The sequence below is a fragment of the Telmatherina bonti genome (genome assembly GCF_933228915.1).
Source record: "Telmatherina bonti genome assembly, chromosome: 11".
In the NCBI taxonomy this organism is placed as follows: Eukaryota; Metazoa; Chordata; class Actinopteri; order Atheriniformes; family Telmatherinidae; genus Telmatherina; species Telmatherina bonti.
The window spans coordinates 12,906,563-12,925,635 of record NC_136629.1 but is presented as its reverse complement, the minus strand read 5'-3'; the positions used below and the strand labels follow the sequence as shown (position 1 = coordinate 12,925,635).

Genomic DNA, 19,073 nt, shown 5'->3' with positions numbered 1-19,073 from the left:
AAAAGAGGTATTTATACTGGGGGGGGAGGGGATAAATTGAAGTATAAATTACAGAGTTTTCATACTAATCATATGTGACAAAAAAAAGGAGAAATTATTCCTGAATCATTAATTTATTTTTATTTTAGAAATACTTTTTTACATCAACAACATATTTAATTTTTTTAATTAAATGTGAAAAAATATGAGCACATAAATAAAAATAATAAAGATTGATGAAGGTAAGGATAAAAGTGAAATGTCTTTATTAAGAACAGACTTGGTCTAACACCCCCATGTGATCTTTTCATTAATAGGAAAGGATTTGCCATCCTTTACACAAATTTACTTCACACAACACTCATTTTTTAACAACAGATATGACATATATAGTTGTGCTCATATTTATTCATACCCTTTCATTAAAGAAGGAAAAAAACAGCTGCCTGTAAAATAAACTGAAATTGACAAAAGTAATAATACATTTAAAAAAAATTCATTAAAATCATGACATTATTTTCTAATTCAATAGAAATATTTTTTAAGCAAATAAATAAGATAATTTATTACATATTACATCAGTCATAAACTAATATTTAGTTGAACAATCCTTTAATGTTTCCGCTACAGTCAGGTGTTTTCTGTTCCTCTCAGTCAGACTTCTGCACCTGTTGACAGGTATTTTGTCCCACTGTTCAACAGAAAAGTGATCTAATTTGTCCAGGACACATTTGTTTGTTTGTTTGTTTGTTTTTTTCTTTCTTCAACTCAATTAAATGAAAAAACAGTGTCTTATTTTACTAAATTATATTTTTGCAAAATTTTAGTTATTGTTCCTTTTTCAAGTCTCCAGTTATTTGAGTGACTGTTGTAAATTCAGCCTTTTCTTTAATGAAAGGGGATGAAGACATATGAGCACAACTGTAAGTGCATGGGATCTTTTAAAGTTGATGGATGTTGGGTTATTTAGTCTCCTCTTAATTTGAAAGTTGGTGAACATGGAATTCTGAGAAGAAATTTACACAAAGACAATGTCCCTTAATTTAATAAATATTGTATTTTGTGTATCTTGTGTTTCTTCTTCTACCATTTGGTCTTGATGTTAACTGCTTGCCTCCCTGCTAACTGCTGGTGGACCACCATGATGCGTGGTTGGTCAGCCAGCGCCAGTTTATCAGGCTGGATTTGTATGACTCGCAGGATTAAAACAAATAAATAAATAAAATAAAAACAAATCTTTGTAGATTTCTGTCCGCAGTCTGCTGAATTGTCAGAAAATCTGCAGCAGCTTGAAATCTGACTGGACTTTAATATGAAGATGACAAGATGAATATGAAGATGAAAATAAGGATGGAAATAATGCTCTGCAAGACATGTCATCCATGGTGATGCTGTTAAACAGCTCAGATATGAGAACCTCACACAGAAACAGGAACAAACACACTACAGCAGCAGAAAGGTGAAAAGACTGAAGATATAAATTATCAGGTTGAAACTGTCCACATGACCTGTCCTCCACGATCAGCTGATGCGTCTGAATGTGAAGCTCTCTCAGCTACAGAAGATCAAGAAGATCAATGAAAATTAACAAGCAGTTCTGTTTAATGGGTAACAAAAAGCACTGATGTCTCATCTCATCTCATCTCACCTCATCTCAGCCTTTCTCATCTCACCTCATCTCATCTCAGCCTTTCTCATCTCATCTCATCTCATCTCATCTCATCTCAGCCTTTCTCATCTCATCTCATCTCATCTCATCTCAGCCTTTCTCATCTCATCTCATCTCATCTCATCTCATCTCAGCCTTTCTCATCTCATCTCATCTCATCTCATCTCAGCCTTTCTCATCTCATCTCATCTCATCTCATCTCATCTCATCTCAGCCTTTCTCATCTCATCTCATCTCATCTCATCTCAGCCTTTCTCATCTCATCTCATCTCATCTCACCTCATCTCAGCCTTTCTCATCTCACCTCATCTCATCTCATCTCATCTCATCTCATCTCATCTCATCTCATCTCATCTCATCTCATCTCATTCTTATCTTACCTCTTCTCATCTAATCTCATGTTATCCTTTCATATCTTGTATAATCTCATCCTTTCTTATCTCATCTCATCTCAGGTTATCCTTTCTTATCTGGTCTAATCTCATTTTTTTAATCTAATCTCATATCATCCTTTTTCATTTCATCTCGTCTCGCCTCGCCTCATCTCATCTCAACTTATCTCATCTCATCTCAAGTCATCTCATCTCATCTCAAGATGGGATGTAGATGATGAAGATGTGATGTAGATGATGAAGATGTGATATAGATGATGAAGACGTGATGTAGATGATGAAGATGTGATGTAGATGATGAAGATGTGATATAGATGATGAAGATGTGATATAGATTATGAAGATGTGATATAGATGATGAAGATGTGATATAGATGATGAAGATGTGATGTAGATGATGGAGATGTTATGTAGATGATGAAGATGTGATATAGATGATGAAGACGTGATGTAGATGATGAAGATATGAGATAGATGATGAAGACGTGATATAGATGATAAAGATGTAATGTAGATGATGATGTGACATTGATGATGAAGATGTGATATAGATGATGAAGATGTGATATGGATGATGAAGATGTGAGATAGATGATGAAGATGTGATGTAGATGATGAAGATGTGATATAGATGATGAAGATGTGATGTAGATGATGAAGATGTGATATAGATGATGAAGACGTGATGTAGATGATGAAGATGTGATATAGATGATGAAGACGTGACGTAGATGATGAAGATGTGATATAGATGATGAAGATGTGATATAGATGATGAAGATGTGATGTAGATGATGGAGATGTGATATAGATGATGAAGATGTTATGTAGATGATGAAGATGTGATATAGATGATGAAGATGTGATATAGATGATGAAGACGTGATGTAGATGATGAAGATATGAGATAGATGATGAAGACGTGATATAGATGATAAAGATGTAATGTAGATGATGATGTGACATTGATGATGAAGATGTGATATAGATGATGAAGATGTGATATGGATGATGAAGATGTGAGATAGATGATGAAGATGTGATGTAGATGATGAAGATGTGATGTAGATGATGAAGATGTGATGAAGACAGTTATTGTGGTGATGATGATGATGTCTTTAAGATGATAAATATGGTGATGTTGGTGATACTAATGGTGATGAAGATAATGTGGATCAGGGATCCTCAGTCCAGGTCCTCGAGGACCGCAGCGTCCTGCAGGTTTTCCTGGCGTCCCACCTGCGACACGCCTGATTAAAATCAATGCGTATTCAGCAGATTTATGCAGAGCTTGGAGCGTTCCACCAGCGACACGAGGAAAACCTGCAGGACTCTGGGCCTCAAGGACCATGACTGAGGATCCCTGATGTAGATGATGAAGAAGTGATAAAATTGTGATAGCGATGATGATGATGATGAAGGTTATGAAGACGTGATGAAGATGATTTTGAAGATGGTGATGAAGAAGATTATTAAAACAATGATGAAGATGATTAAGCCAGTCATCAAGATGATGATGAAGACAGTGAGGTGTAGATGATGATGAAGATGGTGATGAGAATGATGAAGACTATGGTGAAGATGTGCCCTGGTCAGTAGTTGTGCGGGCTGACATCTGGAATCAGACGTCTTCATCATCCAGGAGATGTTTTCATCCAATCAGCTGTTTGGTGGAGAAATGGAGGTCTTTAGGACCATGGGAAAGAAATATCTACTGTATTCACTGCACACACACACAGACACACACACAGCGTGCGTGCATCTCCTCTGTATGCAGAGCACATGCATCTTCCTCCTCCTCCTCTTCACCATCTCCTCGCTGCAGGAGAATCATCCTCCAGTCAGACGGACACCTGCCTGTCCGCGTGCACACCTTCCTCTCTTCTCGCGGAGCTTCGGTTCTCCTCACCGGGACTCAGTCGATTCTCTGTCCGGCTCACAACACTCTGAGGACGGCGGGAGGACGTAGGAGGGCTCACTGACATGGATGGATGGATGAAGACTCGCGCGTCTCACCTTGGGAGGTGAGTATCTGCGCGCGTACGTGCATGTGTTGATGGTTGTCCTGTCGTGATCACCGGGATGACGTCACACTGTAGGTATTTCTTTGTTTTTCTTCATTTCGTTGATTAAAATAATTTTCAACACATTCCTTTTTGCGTGTGTGCGCGGGGGGTGAGGGTAAACATAAGTGCGTGTGCGCGTGGTTGGGGGATTTGAGGCAGAGCTTTCTTATTAATGTGCCGTGGATTATTAGATCTGGATGAATATAAGCTGCATGTCGTTTCAACATTTAACACAAACATGAGGACACGCACACGCACACACACTCACATACACTCACATACACACACGCACGCGCACAAACACATCAACACACACACACACACACACACACACACACACATTTCTCTGCAGCAGAAATATTACAGAATAAACATCTTAAATAAAATCTGCAGATTCTGCGTAGGCTGCGAGAACTGAGCAGAAAATCACAAAGTTATGACGATAATATTTACATTTAACATAACCTGCTCATTAGAACCTTCTAGTGCTGGTTCCTCCTCTTCATCAGGACCTTCTAGTTCTGTTCGTCCTCTTCATCAGGACCTTCTAGTGCTGGTTCCTCCTCTTCATCAGAACCTTCTAGTGCTGGTTCCTCCTCTTCATCAGGACCTTCTAGTGCTGGTCGTCCTCTTCATCAGAACCTTCTAGTGCTGGTTCCTCCTCTTCATCAGGACCTTCTAGTGCTGGTTCCTCCTCTTCATCAGGACCTTCCAGTTCTGGTCGTCCTCATCATCAGGACCTTCTAGTGCTGGTCGTCCTCTTCATCAGGACCTTCTAGTGCTGGTTCCTCCTCTTCATCAGGACCTTCTAGTGCTGGTTCCTCCTCTTCATCAGGACCTTCTAGTTCTGGTCGTCCTCATCATCAGGACCTTCTAGTGCTGGTCGTCCTCTTCATCAGGACCTTCTAGTGCTGGTTCCTCCTCTTCATCAGGACCTTCTAGTTCTGGTCCTCCTCTTCATCAGGACCTTCCAGTTCCGGTCCTCCTCTTCATCAGGACCTTCTAGTGCTGGTTCCTCCTCTTCATCAGGACCTTCCAGTTCTGGTCGTCCTCATCATCAGGACCTTCTAGTGCTGGTCGTCCTCTTCATCAGGACCTTCTAGTGCTGGTTCCTCCTCTTCATCAGGACCTTCCAGTTCTGGTCCTCCTCATCATCAGAACCTTCTAGTGCTGGTTCCTCCTCTTCATCAGGACCTTCTAGTGCTGGTTCCTCCTCTTCATCAGGACCTTCTTGTGCACTAAAAGTTGCACTAGAAGGTCCTGATGAAGAGTAACAATGTCCTCAGAGGAAAAATACCTTCAGTGTAGACATGTCCTCACACTGCAAGAGTTGTCTCAGTGATTCTGGTTTTATCTTCAGCTGCTGATGAAACTTCCTGTTTTCTGTTTTTCAGGAGAGTTCAACGTTTAATGCCTGACCTTTGACCTCTGACCTTTCTGTGAAACTTCCCTGAGGAGTCGCAGAAGGAGTGACCAGCAACAATCAGAAGAATGATGGAGGGAGGAGAAGACACAAAGAGTGCAGGAGAAGAGGCTGAAACCTCCTCCAAGCGTTGGAGATCCTCTCTGAGAGGAGGAAGCGCCTGCAGGACAAACGGCCTCATTAACACCCACCATTTGGGGGCGGAACATCCGGAAGCACTGCTGTCAGTGTACTCTGCTCCACAGTATCAGGGTCATGTGATGGTTGGTGCACCTCCTCTGCAAAGCAGAGCTCCTCCTCAGCTCCTGAATCCCAGGGCCCTCTTTCCCCATCAGGCGCTGTCTGACCCCACCCTCAGCCCCGCTCGTGGCCTCTTCGTCTGCCCAGAGATCATGCAGGCATGGGGGGAGGCTGGGGGTGGCGACTGCTGCGAGACTACCTTCATAGAGGGTCTTGGTCCTGGCACCTCCTTCTCCCCTGCGGTGGCTCGCTCTACAAAGGAGGTGCTGCTGTTCGCTGATGGGAAGTTTTTGGAATTTTCTGGAGAAGACGCAAACATCCACACGCTGTCGTACGACATCGATGATGACGACGACTTCCAGGAGCTTGAGGTGAGAAATTCACATTCATGGAATTAAATGCTTCAGGTTTTGGTGTGAAATCTGGTTCTTGTCTTGTTGTGTCCACACCAAGCGGCAACCTTAGGCTGTTAAAAGTGAAGCCTATGTGGAAGTGCATAAAACTGCAGTTCCTCCTTCATCCACTAGGGGCTGGCTGCAAATCCCCATAGACTCCCATGTTAAAAAGACCAACTTCACAGCAGAAATAAACATGTTTACAGCCTAGTTCAAAAATCCGTTTTAGGTTTAATAGGTCAGGTTTACCTTCATGACAACTGTAGGGGGAGTGAATCGTTTTCTAACTCGCCCGTTTAAAAGTAATTTAATCTCGAAGTTCGGCATATATAGGGGTGTGTCCTTTTGATTGACAGGTACCCAATCACCCGCTTTAAGTCAGAAGAATGTAGAACAACCGTGGTTTTTTAGCCGGTTAACAACGTGACTTAGCTTTAGCCCGCTTACCTACATTAGGTGGTTAGCTCCTGTTTTCTCGGGGTTAGCTCGGTTAGCTCTTAGCTACAGGCAGCTCGGAGTTCGCTCAATGTCAATCATCCGCCATGACCCTTACAGCCCCCCTCTCAGCTTCACCTCTTTGCCCATATTTGTATTTTCCGGGCAAGACGACACTGCCACGATGGCAACGGTAGGAACCGCCCACAGAGCTTCAATTCAGCTCTTCAGAAACCTGCGGGTGACGTCACGGAGGCTCCATTCATCTCTTTATATACAGTCTATGGTCATCACACATCCTGCAGGGTTGTAGCAGTCATAGGAGTGATCACTGGGGGCTCCATAATGACATGTGGTTCTAGTCACCTTACCGTTAATTTTTCACTTAGTTTTTAGGACAGGACACAGGAAAAGCAACACAGATTGCAGATTCTATATTCCTGATACGCACAGAACAGAAATAATTTAAATAAAAATAATTCATAAATCCAAAATAAATGTAATTAATTATATTGATTTAATAATTTAATGTGACATTATTCATATGGATGTATTTATTTTAATAATCACAAATAAATTTAACATAAACAAGACATGACACACATTCCTGTTGTAAAAAGAACATCATATGATAAAACACCGAAATTTTGCGCAAAAATACAAAAATTAATTAGTACTATAATTAAGTGTGAATTTAACACATTTTACAGCATCGCGTTTTTCAGGACGTTTTTAAAGCATCATGTTTTCTGATATAATCTTTAACAGTGTCATGTGAACAGCTTTTTGTTTTACATTATCACATTTAACGGCATCATGCCTAATGGAGTCACATCTAGCTGCATCATGTTTTGCTGTTATTTCTTCTCTTGAAGTTGGACAAATTGTATTTGAAGTTATGACAAACCCATAACAGTTCGCATAGCACTGATTTAGTAATTTTGCCTGCTTGAGAAGAATGTTGTTGTCATTTTGTGCTCATTTAACATCAAATGAGTCATTCACTTATTGTGGAGCTCTTTTATCACCTTAGCTGTAACTTTTATCACATCTTGCTCATGTCCATAGATGACTGTTTTTTTTTTGTTTCTTTTATAAAATAAAAGAAACAAAAACATCACATTACACACAAGTCTTAGAATTAACACAATGCCTTTTGAAAATCAACAGGATCGCACACAGATGGGAGGTCATTACTGGAAAGGTTGAACAGTAGAAGCCCCAGATCAGATCCCTGTAGTACTCTCTTCTAGTTGTCATGTTGCATCCATCCATCCATCCATCCATCAGTCCATCCATCCATCCATCCATCCATCCATCCATTCATCCATCAGTCCATCCATCCATCCATCCATTCATCCATCCGTCCATCCGTCCATCAATCCATCCATCCATCCATCCATCCATCCACGCAGCCATCCGTTCACCCATCCATCCAACTATCCATCCATCCATCCATCCATCCATCCATCCATACATGCAGCCATCTGTCCATTCATCCATCCAACTATCCATCCATCCATCCATCCATCCATCCATCCATCCATCCATCCATCCATCCATCTATCCGGCCATCCATCCATACATGCAGCCATCCGTCCATCCATCCATCCAACCATCCATCCATCTGTCCTTCCGTCCATGCATCCATCCATCCATCCATCCATCCATCCGCCATTCCATCCATCCATCCTTGCAGCCATCCGTCCATCCAGCCATCCATCCAGTCATCTGTCCATCCATTCATCCATGCAGCCACCCACCCACCCACCCATCCATCCATCCATCCATCCATCCATCCATCCATCCATTCATCCGTCCATCCATCCATCCATCCATCCGTCCATCCATCCATCCATTCATCCATCCATCCGTCCATCCATCCATCCATCCATCCATACATACATGCAGCCATCCGTCCACCCATCCATCCAACTATCCATCCATCCATCCAACTATCCATCCATCCATCCATGCATCTGTCCATCTGTCCATCCGTTCATGCATCCATCCATCCATCCATCCATCCATCCATCCTTGCAGCCATCCATCCAGTCATCCGTCCATCCACTCATCCATGCAGCCACCCACTCACCCATCCATTCATCCATCCATCCATCCATTCATCCATCCATCCATTCATCCATCCATCCATCCATCCATCAATCCATGCAGCCATCCGTCCATCCATCCATCTGTGATGTGATTGAGCGACACGTTTTCATCCTAACAGCCAATCGGTTTATAGACGATTAGCAGTGATTTAGTCTCAGTGAAGTCCAGTTTTAATCTGCTCTGTGGCTCTAATACCTGTTGGTGGGGGTTGTGTGTGTGTGTGTGTGTGTGTGTGTGTGTGTGTGTGTGTGTGTGTGTGTTTGTGTGTATGTGTGTGTGTGTGTGTGTGTGTGTGTGCGGGGGGCATTACTTCCACATTAGTAATAACACACAGATTTACTCACAGCCACTCACCTGAAATTTTCCTGAACTCTTTTCAGAAAGGTGAGTAACTAGAATGAACTGAGCTGCAGTGTTTCCTAAAGAACCAGTGACCGGGTTTCCCTTTAGCCTGAATGGGCTTCCGGTCTCACTGAAAATTCTGATTTACAGAATCAGAATCAGAACCGCTGCTGCAAAGGCTAATTAAGATGTTGATTAAACCTTTAAACTGATTCAGAACCCTGAAAAGATCCAGATCAGCCCAGTTTGCTGAGTCTGTTCAGGGGTGGAGAGGAGAGGGATCCTGCAGAGTAGGGAGAGCAGAGAGGAGCCAGTGTATCATGTGACGTTACCCAGCTGCCTCAGCCTATAGCAGCAGGACTAAAGGGGTGGATCAGGGTCACCAAGCCAGACCCAACTAGGAGATTTATAAGAACTGAAAATTTGATGATAATCTGAAGGTAGAGAGGAGTTATGCTTCCTGAAGCCAGACTGGGAGCTGATTCTAGGGCTGGGCGATGAATCGGATTTTAATCTCAATTATGATCTGGGTTTTCAACAATCATAAAAATAAAAGGGTGTGATTATTTTCCTCTTTGCAGTTTCCTCTCCTGCTGTCTTCAGCTGTTAATCGAGCGTCTCTGGCATTGCAGCGCTGTGCTGTAAACTTGGCGACTTTCTCTGGAGACTTTTTTTGTTAAAAGCGACAAATCTAGCGGCTTTTACTGAAGTTACTAGAGACTTTTCTGGTGTTTTGGCGACTGACTTGAAGGCACATATTGTTCTGCAGTTACTGTAAGGAAGGAGCAGTGGGAGCCTCTCCCGTCCTAAAGCACTCCCAGGCGGCCAGTCTCAGTCGGCTCCGGCTGCAGGTCAATGTAGAATAACTGCAGTAGGTTGTGGAAGTTCACCTAAACATAGTTTATACCATTGTCAGTGACAACTTGCTGCATTATTTTCGTATAAAAGCACGCGTAGTTCGATGAGTTTAACACTGTAATATCCCTCCGTTACGGGGCGTTACCATTGCAACGTGTTAACCAGCTGGTTCAGATCATCATGGTTTTTAACAGGTGAATGAGAGAAACGCGCTGTAGCCTGACAGCAGTTGTTTGGCACAAAACGTACATCAAGGCCAACATAAAATAGTTCCTATATATGCGGTAAAAGTGGATTAAACAACTCAGAACCGTGCATGAGACGGTTATAATACACGACACGGAGTCTAGAACACCACAACGCGCAGCGTTGTTTATAAATACTGGATAATTGTGTTAAATAATCGAGATTTCAATTTCAGTCAAAATAATCGTGATTATTATTTTTTTCATAATCAAGCAGTCCTAGCTGATTCTGCTTTCTGAAGCCAGACTGGAATCCCGTTTCACAGAGAGGGTGTGATAATGGAAGGTTCTACTTAAAACCGAAGGAACCAGCTGTAAACCTGCAAAGTAAAGTTCTGATGGAAAACCTCGAGCTCTAAGGTCCAGTGGATTTTGGTTTCTAAGAGTTTTATATGTGTGGGAAATTTTAGATTCTATTCTGGAGGAAACGATGAAGATAAAACTGTAGGAAGGTGATCCTCATCAGAACTCTCCTGCAAGGTAAAAACAACAAAAAGACTTTAATCTTCATTTACACATGAATCAAGCTGAAAGTAGCATTTCAACTGAACTAAATAAATTGATAGATATGTGTTGTTTTTTTTGTTTGTGACATCAGCTCAGTTTTTGTAAGATTGCATAAAATGATTCCAGTTAAAACAAGAAGCTCTTGTGACAATATTTTCTCCCCGCAGTCCATGTTTGTGTACCATGTTGGCTCTACCTGAAGAATACACGCTGTCAAAAGAGCTGCATAAACACCTCCAGGAGCATCCTGACTGGATATATTTATATCTGCCATCGTGACAAATCAGACGTTGCCTCTTTGGTCTTAATTTTGTCCTTTCTGGTGTGCCGTATGTTTGAGCTTTGCTGCATTTCTGTGTGTTGGATCAGAGCGATTACTCCAGCCAATCGGAGAGTGAGGATGCCTTCCTGCTGATGCCTCCCAGAGATCACCTGGGCCTCAGCGTCTTCTCCATGCTCTGCTGCTTCTGGCCACTCGGCATCGCCGCTTTCTACCTGTCGCACAAGGTGAGTACTTACAACACCTGTCATGTTTTACACACAACAACCAAGCTACACACACATTTACACATTGTGTAGACAGAAAAGCCACGAGCACTATAACCTCAGGTAGCACAGAGGGAACCCTTCTCCGTCTCTGTAGCAGATGTTTTCTGTCCCATCTGTACCTGTAAACATGACGTTTACAGATATTTATAGTTAGGAATGAAAGAAGGGCTGCATGATGGCGTAGTGGTTGTCTCTCTGTGTTGGCCCTGCGATGGACCAGCGACCTGTCCAGGGCGCACTCCATCTCTCGCCTGCTAATTACTGGGATAAACTCAAGTTTCCCACGACGCTGAACTGGACAAAGTGGTTTAGGAAATGGATGGAATGGAAGATGGCATCATCTGTAATGTCACTGGACCGATGTGAGAGATGCCCTTGCTTTGTTTCTGACCTGAAGACACTTCCTGACTGGATCCTCACGTCTAGAACTTATGGCCACGCCCCCAGGAATTTGACCAATCACAGAACACTTCCTGCAGCGGGAAGTTCGGATTTGTTCTGGAATGATTAGACCTGTTTAGAGCGGATCGAGTCGGTCTGCAGATACAAACATTTAAGGTCCAACTTGCTTCAGTGGTTCTGCTTCTGTCTCTGGTTCTATTTTTTCTGGTGGTCCTGGTTTTGGTGCTGTTTCTGGATCTGGTTCCAGTACATTTCCACCAGCAGTGAATCCAGGATGAGTGCAGACTGCTGATATGCTGCTCTGCTGCAGTTTCTTCTTCTATGGTTTTGGGAAATTCACATAAACGTCTCCCACACACACTTGTTCTTATGTAACTGATCTGCAGTCTGCAGGAGAAGGAACAGCAAAATGCTCTTCATCGCAACATTTACCCCCCCCACCACAGCCAGCACAGAAAATAACAACACACAAGGATGATAAGGATGAGGAGGATTACGATGAGTGTGAGGAAGAGGATGATGAGGATGGTGAGGATGAAGATGAGAGGATCAAGATCAGGCTGATTAGGATGAAAATGAGGTTTATGAGGAAGGGGATGATGAAGGTAGGGATGATAAGGATGCTATAGATGAAGATGATGAGAATGATAAGGATGAAGATGGGGAAGATGAAGAGGAGGAGGAAGAAGATGAGGATGATGAGGAGTAATGAAGATCCATCAGAATCTCAGACGATGATGACATATTTCTGTGGCTCTGAGTTGCTTTAAGGCAACGTCTGTGTGAAACACGAGGAGGATGATGATGAGGATGAAAATGGTGCTGCTGAGGGTGAAGATGAAGATGAGGAGGATGATGAGAGCGAAGATGAGGATGATGAGTAGTAATGAAGATCCATCAGAATCTCAGGTGATGGCAGGTTTCAGCAACTCCCTGAGTTGCTTTAAATCAACGTGTGTGTGTGTGAAACATGTGCCGTCAGTCATGCAGAGGAAGCTGCACGTGTCGTGGATGTGGTTTCCATGGCAACTCCACACCTACAGCTCAGAGAGATAGAGAAGGCTGGTTGCCGTTGGCAACACTTCCCACACAGAAGTCCATCAGTGAGCTTTGCAGGGAAAAGACGAGGAAGATGTCTCAGTGTGAAGGCTGTGACTAAACGTAGATCGCCGACGTCTCGCAAGATCAAAATTTTACTGTTTCATTTGTTTTTAATAAGGATTCATGTGTATTAATGTTTACTACATCATCTCACAAAGAACAAAGTTCCAAAAGTTCTCACAGCTGGAATCTGAGATGCATCACACTGCCCCCTGCTGGATACAGTAAGTGTAGACGCTAATGAGTAAAGATTAAACAACGTGGAGCCATGCATTACACGGTTATAATGCACAACTTGACGTCTAGAACACCACGATGAGCAGCCTAATCAGGTACTATGACAATAATGCAACTCAGACCGGAAAACAAACAAACAAAAACCTCTAAATAAATTATGCAAATGATTTGCAATGAATGAATAAATAAAACAGACGAGTTAATGAATAGCTGACTGAAAGTTATTTAATTTCCATGATGATGGAGGAGCGGGGGTGGTGACATGGAAGCACCGCCGCTCTGATTGGTATACACAAGCCTGAGGCATCTGATTGGTCAGAAAGTGTAATTACAATTTAACTGATGATTAGAGGAGCTGGATCCTGCCAACGAGGCGGGTAATCGGGTTTCCACAGTTCATCATGACCTCATGTTAAAAAGACAAAGTCATTTCATGCCAACCAGGGACCCCCTCCCCCCTCCTCTGAATTAATCTGGCGTTCGTTTTTCCCAGCAGCAGCTATAACATCCAGGCTACTGGTCTCAGATCACATTAAATAAGTCATAGAGACATGTATCCTCGGGCTGATGGTGGAATGAGATAAACTGGTAGGAACTGGTCTAACTGGACCACTTCTGGCAGCCTGCTGGGCATGGTACTGATGGTTTTCTGTAAGTACAGTTAAACTCTGCTTGAAGCTTTGTTGGACTTGTATTGAGACTTTAATGGACAGAAATGTTGAGACTTTTTAAACAGATGCCTGAAGGTCTGAGAAGCTTCTGGAAACACGATCAGAGTTACAGCTCAAAGCAAACAGGAAGTTTGGCTTCCTGATCTGATCAGCTTCATTAAAAATTGATTAGAGACTGGACTCTGTTCTTTCTCTGACTTTAATCTGGTTTCTCCTCGTTTCATCAGCAGACTGAAGTTTCCACCTGATGTGTTCGGTCTTGGGTTCATGGCCTTGTTCAGTTTAAACCACAACACATTCATCTGCTAAAGAAAAATCCTGACTTCAGGAAGCCCTTAAAGGGCATTGACCTTGTTTAGTAAAAATTAATGAACATTCATGTGTTCTCTGTGCAGCTCCTAGGCCTTTATTGCCATCTGTTCATGCATTCATATCAGAAAAAATGATGACTTATCTTCAGAAATTAAAGCTGCATTTTGCCACCAGTAGGGGGCAGTGTAGGAACCAACTTCACGTGTTAGAATAATCAGGACTTAAACATGAAAGTTAAGAAAAGACAATGTGCTTTGTTTAAAAGCTACACATAAAATCTCCAATTTCATGGCTGTTTTTTTGCTGCCATCATCTCAAAATAAAGCAAATGTTAAAATCCTTTACTGTTGCCATCATTATAATTTTACTTACATGTGGAGACGATCTGGTGTGAGTGCTCCAGTGTGCCCCTTAGTGAAAACCTCTGGTTCTACAACAAGCCTTCCCACTTTGGAGCAGATGACCAGAGGGAATACGTCACTCTGCGAAGGATCCTGAAATACCAGCTGAAAAAAGGGAATGAGTCCACTGTTTAAAAAAAAGCACTAGCCAGACAGAGTTTACCATTTTATTTACAATAAAATTGTTCTGGTTCCAGTTCTAAAAAAAATTTTGATAATAAAAAAAAAAAATGAAAAAAAATGAAAACAAAACTTGCTGGTTTAAAACTATACCCGGTCCCAAAATGAACAGTAGAAGCCTAAAATCAAATAAAAGAAACTGTTCTTGGCTTGAGCTGAGAAGCTCCCACTGGAAATCCTAGCCAGTTTTCAGTTTCCAAAGGATCTGGAGCCATGCGTCGACTATGCTGCCACTGTGGAGGAGAAAAGACGTGGAGCTCAGATTGAGCAGTCTTAACGTGATATGGAAAGTAGTTGCACTTTTTGGTGCACACTAACTTTCCCACATTCCTTTACTTAGCTGCAAGTGAGCATTGCATCAATTTACTGCTGGCCTGCTCCGTTCCCTACGTCTCTGGGCCTCTGCCTGCGGTGCTTAGGATTGTCTCTTTTTTAGCACTCCAGGTCTCAGCACCACTGCAGCTTGCTCTCCATCCTTCTGCCTTCCTCCCATAAATGTGGCTCTGCTTCCCTCCTTTTTTTTTCACCTTTTCCTGATCTCCACTCAGTCTTAAAAAGGTTCCTCATTGGGTATTTCTCAATTCAGGGTCTGCACACTTCCAAGTGTGAATTCGTCAGCTGCATGCGTCATAGTGGCGCACCAAGTGCTGTCTCAATTCAAAGGCTCCTTCGAGTCCACCCTTCAAATCTGCCCTTCGTTTGGCTCCAGATTAGCTTAAAACGAAGGATACAAGCGATGTATCCTAAGCGCCCTCTCCTATCCCAGAATCCATTGCGGCCCTGATAAAGCGGAGGTGTAGGTACCACACCAGCTAGACCATTTATTTATTTATTTTTATGTATATATGCACACACACACACACACACACACATTTGTCCCAGTAGACAAGCTGAGAGGACCGCAGCATTGTGTCCAATAACCACAAATTAATTTCATTCCAGTCGTCCTCAGATGTCTTTGTCCCTTTTCATTAAAGAAAAGACTGAATTTATTACAGTCACTGAATTAATTGGATACTGAAATAAGCAACAATAATTATAAATGTGCTAAATTATAATTCAGTGATATAAGACACTGTTATTTAATTGAGTTGAAGAAAAAAACAGACAAAGAGATCAGTCCTGGACAAATTAGAGCATTTTTCTGATGAACAGTGGGACAAAATACCTGTCAACAGGTGCAGAAGTCTGACTGGGAGGAACAAAAAATACCTGACTGGAGCGGAAACATCACAGGATTTTTTTTATTTTAAAAAGAGTAATGTAACATATGTTATTTTGTTATAATGGATCGCTTTTTTAAAATTTTTCTAATTTCTCATCAAACTTTTAGTTATTATTACTTTTATTAATTTCAGCTTATTTTGCAGGCAGCTGTTTTCTGCTTTAATGTGAGGGTATGAATACATATGAGGACGACTGTACATGTGTCTAACAAGGATTATTTTCCACTAAAGTTAACGTCAGCTTGACAGGATGAGCTGTCAGCCAGAGGAGAGCTCGTCTAAACCGCCTCCTCCTCATGTTTGTCATTTAATCACGAAGGAAAATGAAAAATAAAACTTAATTTAAATTACTGGCACCATTTTCTATAATTTAAAAATAATTTTGAGTCTTTTTGTGGAAGGATGGGATCAGTAATTAGATAAAGTTGGCATATGTAGTTGCTCGGCAACGGAGGACTGGAGCACTATGGGTAATTCTCGTACACTAGATCGACCGTCTCATTTTACTGACAGTAAGCGCATTTAGTTGTGTGCAGACGACATAGAACACCTCGTTGCCTATGCAATCTGCGCACTTGGAGGTGTGCAGAACCTGAATTGAGAAACACTCATTAGCTCTTGTCCAATCTTGTCCAATCTTGTCTGGCGACCAAACTGAAAGCAGCTGTCCTCAATCACAGCCTGGTTTTCACACTCATGCAATTAAAACACAGCAACCAAAACTAAAACCAGATTAAAATGCAAGCAAAATAAAACCCACACCAGTATTAACATCATGCAAGTTCTTAAAAGCAATGTAAAACCATAGGGGATTAAGAATTAAAGCTGAAGGTTAAAAAAAAAAGGTCCCACTTTGACAAATACATGGTTTAAGAGAAGAAAGTAGGAACTGTTTGTTTTCTGTTGTCAATCATCTCCATGGCAGTGCATCAGATGTGATTCCTTCCAGCTAAAGGTGACACAGGACATCTAACTAGGCTTGAATATGGGGTGATAATAACGTTCTTTGACCACTCTGCAACCTTGCTAACTTTTATATTTCTAACCCAAAAATCTAAAGCATGTTAACTGTTCGATCCTTGGTTGGGGCAGGGTTTGAACAGTGGTCTTTCTGTGTGGAGTTTGCATGTTCTCTACAGGTACGTTGACTTCCCCCCACCTTCAAAAGACATGCATGTTTCTGAATTGCCCATTGAGCGTGAGTGGTTGTTTGTCTCTGTGTGGCCCTGCGATGGACTGGTAAGCTGTCCAGGGTGTACCCTGCCTCTCGCCCAAAGACTGCTGGGATAGCGACCCTTAATTGGACTAAGTGATTAGGATAATGAGAATAACGATAGCTGTGGAAATAGCTTTACCGGCTGTGACTGCGGTTTTGTCCTCCTTCACTAAGTTCAGTGATTAAAAGCTTGCAGCTGTTAGCGATTGGTTATGGCTTTGGCCCATACATGACTCTGCCTGTTTACTCATGGGAACCTATAGTACTTCATGAGCGTCAAAGATGGTACAACATGCTTGTTTATCTTCTGTTTTCAGTTGTTAGCATTGTGATAAGAACTATTCAACAGTCAGGATAAATGCTTGCTAGCTAGAAACTGAAGCCATGTCTGTGTTTCAGCTAATTTAATGGGATTGGCTGTCAGTGCAGGAAAAGCTATGACAACGGGAAGCTAACGGCTAGCTGAACATGTCACAACCTTTCATCATTTTTCATAATGTTTCTGAAACAGGCAACATGGTCACATAACCCTGTAAAGAAACTTAAAATGGGAGCAGTCCAACTTTTAGTCAGCGTTAGTGCTCCTACTGCTGAATTAGATCTTTCTGTTCAGCAGTTGGATGTCGTCTGTGTGGTGTGTTCAGGTGCAGTTTTGTTTGTTGTGACACTGATGATGTGTAGAACACAGACAGGAAGTGAGGCTAAACAGAATACACGAAGAAAAATAAAACAAGAAGTACAGTTGAAACAGAACATATTCAGGTTTATTTTAGACGAAAATTTAACATTTACACTTAACATGACCTATCTGGGCCTCTATTTCATTAATCGTTTTTTTTTTTTTTTCTTATTTCTGTTGGATGGTGGAGACATACCTTACCAGTCCACCCTTCTCCTTACATGTCCTGCTTTAAGATTTAGTACTGGGTATAAACACAGAAACATGATGATTGGTCAGCTGTTTGCAGGCTTCTTGACTTGCATGTTTCTTTCTTCCATAAAGCATTTATCAGACTACGTCCTTCGTAGTTTTTCTTTGGGTCCCAGGTCATTGTCTCTGCTTGGTGAGTTAAGGCAGAGGACATCATGTCTCCCTTTAGACCTTTTAGCCTCTCAGAGTTTTAAAGTGTCTCTATTATGCACATTTCAGTCTTTTTTTTTTTTAAAGATGCAAGTCCAGAAGGGCAAGAAATCACTAAAATTTCGAAGAAGAAAAAACTCTCTAAGACCAATCGTTTCCGTCGCCATGGAAATTGAACGTGGAGAGTGCTGGAAAACTCAGACATGCGTTTAGGTGATAAAAAAAAAAAGAAAAAAGACTGCTCATATGCATGATGAGTATTCAACACTATCAGCTCAGAAAACTAGAAATAGCATAATAGAGCCCCTTAGAAGTGTGTTCCTGGGGGGTTAGGGTGCTTTTCTGGTGGTAATACTGGTGAAGGGTCTTTGTTTTAATGTCTTCATGTGTTTTAGGTTTTGTATGATGTAACACTTGTCATTTGTGTTATTATTGCCAGGCTGTGCAGGTAAATGCCATCATTTGATCTGTAGCACCTGGTCAGACGAACATTGAATAAAATGTTGTAAAAGAACAAAAACATGAACCCGTCTACGACGACATTCTGATAAAAATTCTGAGAAATATGAAAATGTGTCTGGGTGCTGCCAGAGGCAATAACGGCTTCTCTTCTTCTTCCAGACCAACAAAGCAGTGTCTAAAGGAGACTTCCATCTGGCCAGCTCCAGCTCACGGCGAGCTCTCTTCCTCGCCGTCCTCTCCATCACCATTGGCACAGGTATCTACGTGGGTGTGGCTGTCGCACTCATCGCCTACCTCTCTAAGAACCATCAGTGGTAGCTGTGGCAACCAGGGGTAGATTACCCATCAGCCCTCGCCTCCTCCAGGAGCGCCAGGTGAGCGTTTGCTCAGCACAATGAGCTGGAGGATTACTTCCTGTATTCTGGTTCAAAAGGCAACTCCACCTGAACCTTTTGGATCAGTCAGATACCAGGAACTCTGAGGAACAGCTGGATGTTTGAGACAAGATACTGTTTGTTTTAAAGAACTTTTCCAGAGTTAAGACCCCCACCCCCACATCGCCCCATCAG

At 42.1% G+C, this 19,073-nt stretch overlaps 1 protein-coding gene across 1 annotated transcript; it reads left to right on the top strand.

Moving 5' to 3' along the window:
* Nucleotides 1-5,600: 5,600 nt before the first annotated feature.
* On the top strand, nucleotides 5,601-18,822 carry syndig1 (synapse differentiation inducing 1; the record flags this gene model as incomplete). The annotated part of the gene is made up of 3 exons (XM_079248715.1): nucleotides 5,601-6,140; nucleotides 11,036-11,173; nucleotides 18,664-18,822. The coding sequence occupies 3 exons, from the start codon at nucleotides 5,601-5,603 to the stop codon at nucleotides 18,820-18,822; spliced, it is 837 nt and encodes a 278-aa protein (XP_079104841.1).
* Between the last annotated feature and the right edge of the window lie 251 nt (nucleotides 18,823-19,073).